The sequence below is a fragment of the Lactuca sativa genome, chromosome 8 (genome assembly GCF_002870075.4).
Source record: "Lactuca sativa cultivar Salinas chromosome 8, Lsat_Salinas_v11, whole genome shotgun sequence".
Lineage (NCBI taxonomy): Eukaryota > Viridiplantae > Streptophyta > Magnoliopsida > Asterales > Asteraceae > Lactuca > Lactuca sativa.
The window spans coordinates 308,722,972-308,730,329 of record NC_056630.2 but is presented as its reverse complement, the minus strand read 5'-3'; the positions used below and the strand labels follow the sequence as shown (position 1 = coordinate 308,730,329).

Genomic DNA, 7,358 nt, shown 5'->3' with positions numbered 1-7,358 from the left:
GTTAGCCATAGCTGCATTTCATGACTATGAAATATGGCAAATGGATGTCAAAACCGCTTTCCTTAATGGAAAGTTGGCTGAAGATGTTTACATGAGTCAGCCAGAGTGTTTTGTCAGCAACGAGTACCCTAATAGAGTGTGTAAGCTTGAGAAATCCATTTATGGATTGTAGCAAGTACCTCGCAGATGGAATCTTTGCTTTGATGAAAAGGTCAAGGAATTTGGCTTTTCTAGGAGTGAAGATGAGTCTTGCGTGTATGTTAAGGCTAGTGGGAGTATAGTTAGCTTTTTGGTATTGTATGTGGATGACATACTACTCATAGGAAATGGCATCCCAACTTTGCAGGAAGTTAAGTCCTGGCTTGGGAGGTGTTTCTCTATGAAGGACCTAGGAGAAGATGCCTATATTCTAGGGATAAGGATCGTGAGAGATCGGAGTAAAAGACTAATTGGACTTAGTCAGAGTACCTACTTGGATAAGGTGCTGAAGAGATTCAGCATGCAGGACTCCAAGAAAGGAGAGTTACCCATCCAGAGTAACGCCAGATTGAGTAGGACACAAATCCCTAACACTGAGGCTAAGATAGCATAAATGAGTCGAATACCATATGCTTCGGCTGTAGGATCGATCATGTATGCAATGACGTGTACTCGACCTAATGTAGCCTTTGCAATGAGCATGGTTAGCAGGTATCAGGGGAACCCTGGCAACGTACACTGGACTGCGGTAAAGAATATCCTCAAGTACCTACGGAGGACTAAGGACTGGGTCCTTACCGTCGGTGGGAGTGATGACTTGAGAGTTGTAGGGTATAGTGATGCTAGCTTCCAGACTGATAGGGATAATTTCCGCTCTCAGTCGGGCTGGGTCTTTACCCTTAACGGAGGAGCAATTTCTTGGAAGACTTCCAAGCAAGAGACAGTGGCTGATTCAACTTGTGAATCATAGTATATTGCAGCTAGTGAGGCGGCAAAGGAGGCGATATGGCTGAAGAACTTCATTGGAGACCTTGGAGTTGTACCAGCTATTAAAGAGCCAATGGAAATTTTTTGTGATAGTGAAAGCGATGTTGCCTTAGCCAAGGAACCAAGGGATCACGGGAGATCTAGACACATCGACAGAAAATACCATTTTATCAGACATCGGATAGAAGAAGGACTCCTCAAGGCAAAGAGGGTATCATCGGATGAGAACCCAGCAGATCCCCTCACGAAGGGACTGACTCGGGTTAAGCATCTCCAGCATGCTCGGAGCATAGGGCTGAAGGATGATATTAGATTTAGTAGTTAGATAACCTAGAAATTTGTAAAGTGTAATTGACATTAGATGATGAATAAAAGGTGTTTCATTTATGAGTAAAGTGTTGCTATCTCTTGTTGATCGTTTACTATATTTCTTTTGCATGTTTTGACTTTCAGAATAATTTTGTTTGGTATAACGTATTATTCAAACATCCACAGTCGGTCATATGTCAGAAGTAGGTATGAATCAAGACTCTCATGATTGGTTGTAGAGGTCTACGGTGTTGGACAAGGCTACAACAATCATGAGTGCTCATAAGTTCTGAGCATTGGACTCAACCCACGCTCACTGGAATCACTTCATGGAATTTATCTCGAGTGATCGTGAGACGCTAATATCATATAAGTCTTTAAACCTAGAGATATGATTTGTTACTTACAAGTTGGTTATGCATTGATTATACGAAAACGCATTGGTAACTCGATGTTATAAAACATGCTTTTGTGTATAATTCAATGAGTGGTAGAACAAACATATGAGTCAAATTTTATCTGTTCCTTCTTGGATTAGAAGCTGATATCTGGGCCCCTCGATGATTTTGTTTTGACCTATGTACCGGGCCCGGTCAGAACTAAGTTGATGTGTTCAATTAAGTTCTTTGTCAAACAAATCGGAAATCGGGAAACAAGTTGCTGGACAATAAGTAAGACATTGTTCCATGTATTTGTCCGGATGATATCTAGAACAGAGGATTATATGATCACTTATCTTAAATGACGTATTAACATCTTCTCTGTTCCGAGAGACCTTGAAAGAGCTACGATTTTCGGTCGGTTCCTGAAGTACTGGAGTTATAGTTATTAGACTTATCCAAGTGGGAGACTGTTGGATAAGGTGTCTAAGTCCATAACTATTTATGGTCAGTACTTGACCTGACCCGGCATGGTCCATTAGGGTTGCATGGCACCATGCAATTGGATAGACTAAATGAGAGAAATAACAATTGGAGATTATTAATATATTATAAGTTCTAATATATTAATAATATTATCCGATTAGTTTGATCAAAGAATTAATTTAGAATTAATTAAGTGATCAAAAGATAACTAATTAAATATATGGGTTGATTATGTAAATCATTCATATCTTGTATAGTGGGCTAAGAGGCTCCATGGATTATCAAGTTGGGTTCCACCCATAGGATGCTCCATGGATGCTCCATGGGAGTTACAAACCCATGGGTCATGGAAATGAAGAGTCATGAGACATTAGGGTTTACATGGTGTAACCCTAGATGTGTCAACACTATATAAGAATCCCATTCTCCACCAAAATCAAACACAACACACATATGAAACAAGAGGGCTAGGTCGATTTCAAGAAGTGTGTATTCTCTGAAAAGTCTTTCCAAGAGCATTTGGTGTTGTGTGAAGCATTTGAGGCATCACACTTGGAGTGCTAGGCTCACAAGGTTTCAAGGAACATAAGCAACAACAAGGTAAGTTATTCTATATTTCATTCAAGTTAAAAATTGTTCACCATGTATGCTAGATAGGAATATAACCTTGGGATTCAACTTTGCATGATAACTAGACAAACATAGATCCAAGGTTATTAGGGTTGCATGTACACTTAGGAAGTGTTAGAATGCTCAAAACCCATCAAGACGGACGGACAGAGTGAGCGGACGATTCAGACGCTCGAAGACATGCTTCGGGCATGTGTGTTGGACTTTGGAGGGCGTTGGGACACATATCTGCCTTTGGCTGAGTTTTCCTTTAACAACAACCACCATTCGAGAATTGGTATGCCTCCTTTGAGCTGTTGGATGGGAAGAGGTGTCAGAATCTCATTTGTTGGGGAGAGGTAGGTCAGAGAGTAATATGCATCACTGAGATAGTGCTTCAGATGACAGAGTAGATACAACAGGTTAGAAAAAGATTGCTGATAGCCCAGAGTCGTCATAAGAGTTATATGGACAGGCGTTGATCAAAGCTCGAGTCTTAGGTTGGGGATTTTGTTCTTCTAAAAGTATCCCCTAGAAAAGGAGTGATTCGTTTCAGGAAGAGGGGCAAGCTGGGGCCCCGATATATTAGGCCATTTAGGGTGATTGCGAGGGTGGGCAGGGTAGCATATCGTTTGGAGCTACCTACGGAGTTGAGCCATATTCATGATACCTTCCACGTGCCTTAACTGAGGAAGTGTATAGCCGATGAGTTGGCAGTGGTACTGTTGGAGGATATCCAGGTGGACGTGAGTCTGAATTATATTGAGAGGCCGATTGCGATCCTGGATCGGAAGATCAAGGTTCTGAGGAACAAGGAAGTGCCCCTGGTTCAGGCCCAGTGGCAACATCAGAAGGGGTCCAAGCTAACTTGGGAGCCGGAGTCGGAGATGCGGGAGCAGCATCCAGAGTTATTTTCGGCATGAGACTTCGAGGGCAAATTCTGGTTCTAGTGAGGGAGAATTGTAAATCCCAAAATTTAGGTAAAGCTATTTAATCCTTCTCCTTTTCCAACTTGTCAAGTTAAGTCCTTTAAGTATGTGTTAGGCTTATGAGTACGCTGGGCATACTGAGGAGTACAATGTCCATATTCGCGCGCTTATTTTGGACACGGACTCGCCTGGGTACGCTGGGCGTACCCAGGTTACGCCGGGCGTAATGTGTCTAGATGTAAACCCTAATTTGGGGCTTCAGCACTATAAAAGGAATGCTATGGCTGCAACCTCAGCCTCCATTCCAGAGAGAAAAACCCTAATAGAGAGAGTCCCTTCGTTTTTAGCAAGTGTGTTGGTTTTCTACGCTTCTAGTGTCATTTCAAGGTGGTGGAAGGAAAGAAGAGGTCCTTTTGGAGGCTAAAAGCTTGTGGGAAAGAGTAGATATGAGCTTTTCAAAGGTTGGAGGTTCTTCCTGAGGTAAAAAGCTCAAACCTTGCCTTGTTATTTGAGATATGTGCTTCTTGGACCAATTTCTATGGTTTTTGGTCCCAAGATGGAGACTTTATGAGCAAATGGTCTCCATTGGCCTAGATCTATCATATTTCTGGTCTATAAGTGTTGTATGTTCATAAAAATGCAAACTTGGATGTTAAGATGGAGCCATGCATGAGATCTAGACCTTTGGAGGGAAAAAGGAAAGAGGTTTGAGGGTGTAGGGACCTTTACAGCCATGCAAACGCTTAAATGTTCCGACTTTATGGATTAAGAGGCTGCAAGAGAGTCAGATCTGGAAGTTGAAGGAGTGTCTTAATCGTTTAAGACCAAAATATAAGAAATGGCTGAACTGGGACTTACGCTGGGCACAACTCGCATTACGCGCAATGTAAGGGTTGAAGCCCCGATTGTGGTTCGCTGGCGTACGCCCCGCGTACTACTTTCTGTTGACTTTCGTTGACTTTTAGGGTTTTCGTTAACCTTTGGACTTTTGGGTCAGGGAGGGGTAAAATGGTCTTTTACCCTTCTGTGGAAATTATAGAGTGGATTTAGTTTATCCTTTGAGGGCCATTATTTATTTGAGAGTATTGTTATGTGTTTAAGTGGGGGCTAGACCGGTGTGATCGAGTACGAGACTATCTGAGATACCGAGGTGAGTCTTCTCACTATACTGTACGTGGAAGGGTACATATGTGTGACCGGAAGGTCTTGTATGCTATGAGATGTATGTGTTATATGTTATGTGATATGTATGTGCTATGTATGTTATGTATGGGATGGACCGGAAGGTCAAGATGATATGGACCGAAAGGTCAAGAGGGTACGGACCGGAAGGTCGATATGGGTAGGACTTGAAGGTCTACTGGAGTTCGGGATGGAAGTCCCTTGAGACACTCGGATCAGAAGATCCCATAGAGTTATGGCCTGGAAAGGCGTATGTGTGGTATGTGGTATTGTGGGGAACTCGCTAAGCATTTATGATTACAGTGTTGTGTGATGTGTTTCAGGTACTAGTGACGACCGCGGGAAGGCGCAGGCATTATCAATACACACACGAGGAGTTTTACATGTTATGATCTTGGTATGTAATGTTATGGGTTGTTATGTGATACAATGATATTTTTATAACTATTATGAATGAAAGTATGCTTTTAAAATGTGAAAATATTATAGTGAATTAACCTAGTAACTTACATAGGACCGGGCAAAAGAACTATTTCTGACATTCTGATTGTCTATGAGTACAAAAAGCTAAGTCCTATGAAACGTTACATCAATACAAATATAATAAATGACAAGACACAAAATAGCATCATTCGGGTCTGCAAGCATTCCGAACGTGAGAGACACTCCGGAATAGGTTTCTTTTCTCCTTTCTCCATTGTTTGTTTTCTTCAGCTCCGGACAGCTTCCGAAGCATCTACCTCTTCGGAACCAAACACACTTCGGAATTAGTATCAAGGATTGCTAGAGGTTCACTTTCAGGTTCCAACAAGGGTAGATACACACAATCGATTATTTGTTTACTCTGAGTTTTATATAACTTGTATCCATTTAGTACTCATGGAAAGGATTGTAGAGTCATTTTTATTTATCTTTCATTAAAGCAGGAAATATAGGATTTTCTGGAGGAACAGGCGAACTCTCTAAACAGAACTTACCAACTTACTACATCTTACTACAACTTTCTACAACATACTTACATCACTAAAATCTTATGAACTCACCAGCTTAATTGCTGATCAACTCTTTCAAAAAAAACTTGTATTCTCATGAGACTAGTAGACAGGTACTCGCGCTGGGAATTCAGAGGTTGGAGCATAATAGCTTCAAGTTTTGTTTTGTTATTTGCTTATGTATTCTATGTTTTGTGAAAACACACATTGTAAACACTTTCTTTCTAATGAAATGGTTGTTCATTTCTGTGATTACTATGATGCATGTCTTGTGATACTAAATATGACGTCCTCTACCCCTAAACGTTTCCGCCGTTTCGGTTTTAGGGTGTAACAACCACCACCTATTACCACCACCGCCACCATCACCCACACCTACCACCCACAAAAACCACCATCACCTCTACCCCCAGTACCCACCATAACCACAGCCCACCCACCTCCACAACCGATGACTACCACCAGCCTCCACCACCCACACACCCCCACCCACCAAAAATTACCACCCATCACCACCATACATTACTTTCACTGGTTACAACAACCCCACCACCACCCACCAAGATCACCACAACTTACCATCATCACCACCTACCACCGATCACCACCCATCACCACTACTCACTTCCACCATCGATCACTACCACCCACCACCACAATACACCACCATCACCCGTCACCACCACCCCTACTACCACACGTCACCACCACCCCTACCACCATCCACCACCAACAACTATCAACAACAACCGTCTCCACCACCCATCACCATCACCCATCACTCACTATAATCACCACCCATACCACCACCCACCACCCCACATGCCTCGCCTACCAACCTTTACCACCACCACCTACCACCTACCACTACCAAACATCGCTACACACTACCACCACCCATCACTACCACCACATGATTATGTCTATATAATCATATGTGATTATGTGTATCTAATCACATATGATTTATATTGATAATATTCTTTTTTATCCATGTAAAGCATATGTGATTAGATATATAATCACATGTGATTAGATATATTAATCACATGTGATTAGATATATTTAATCACATGTGATTATATATATTTAATCACATATGTCATTATCGCGTTCTCGAATTGATAATTGTTTTTTGGGATAATGACTTGAAAGTGTAATAAACTTTTGACTTTGTTCATATTTAGTCACTAAACTTTTTTTCGTTATCTATTTGCGACTGAACTATTGAAACTGTTCACATTTTACCCTTATGACCGGTTGTTACCGGTCATAAGGGTAAAATATGAACAGTTTCAACAGTTTAGTGGCAAATACATAACGAAAAAAAGTTTACTGACTAAATGTGAATAAAATTGAAAGTTCGTTTCCATCTAAAAAAGTTGAATGACTAAATGTGAACAAACTTCCTATTGTATTATATTTTAGCAAAGTATTTATTTTTGTTAAATTCTAGCAACATTTGTTGATGAAAAAAATCTATGAAATAAAAAAAAACAAAAACA

The 7,358-nt window shown here is 41.0% G+C and overlaps 1 protein-coding gene across 1 annotated transcript; it reads left to right on the top strand.

Moving 5' to 3' along the window:
- Positions 1-6,304: 6,304 nt before the first annotated feature.
- Positions 6,305-6,784, top strand: LOC111884213 (putative uncharacterized protein YHR217C). The gene has a single exon (XM_023880530.1). It carries the CDS (start codon positions 6,305-6,307, stop codon positions 6,782-6,784), a length of 480 nt encoding a protein of 159 aa, XP_023736298.1.
- The last annotated feature ends 574 nt before the right edge of the window (positions 6,785-7,358 follow it).

Bases quoted from the DNA above. Each gene is read 5' to 3' on its own strand.
- LOC111884213 (XM_023880530.1), top strand. From the start codon at position 6,305: ATGACTACCACCAGCCTCCACCACCCACACACCCCCACCCACCAAAAA.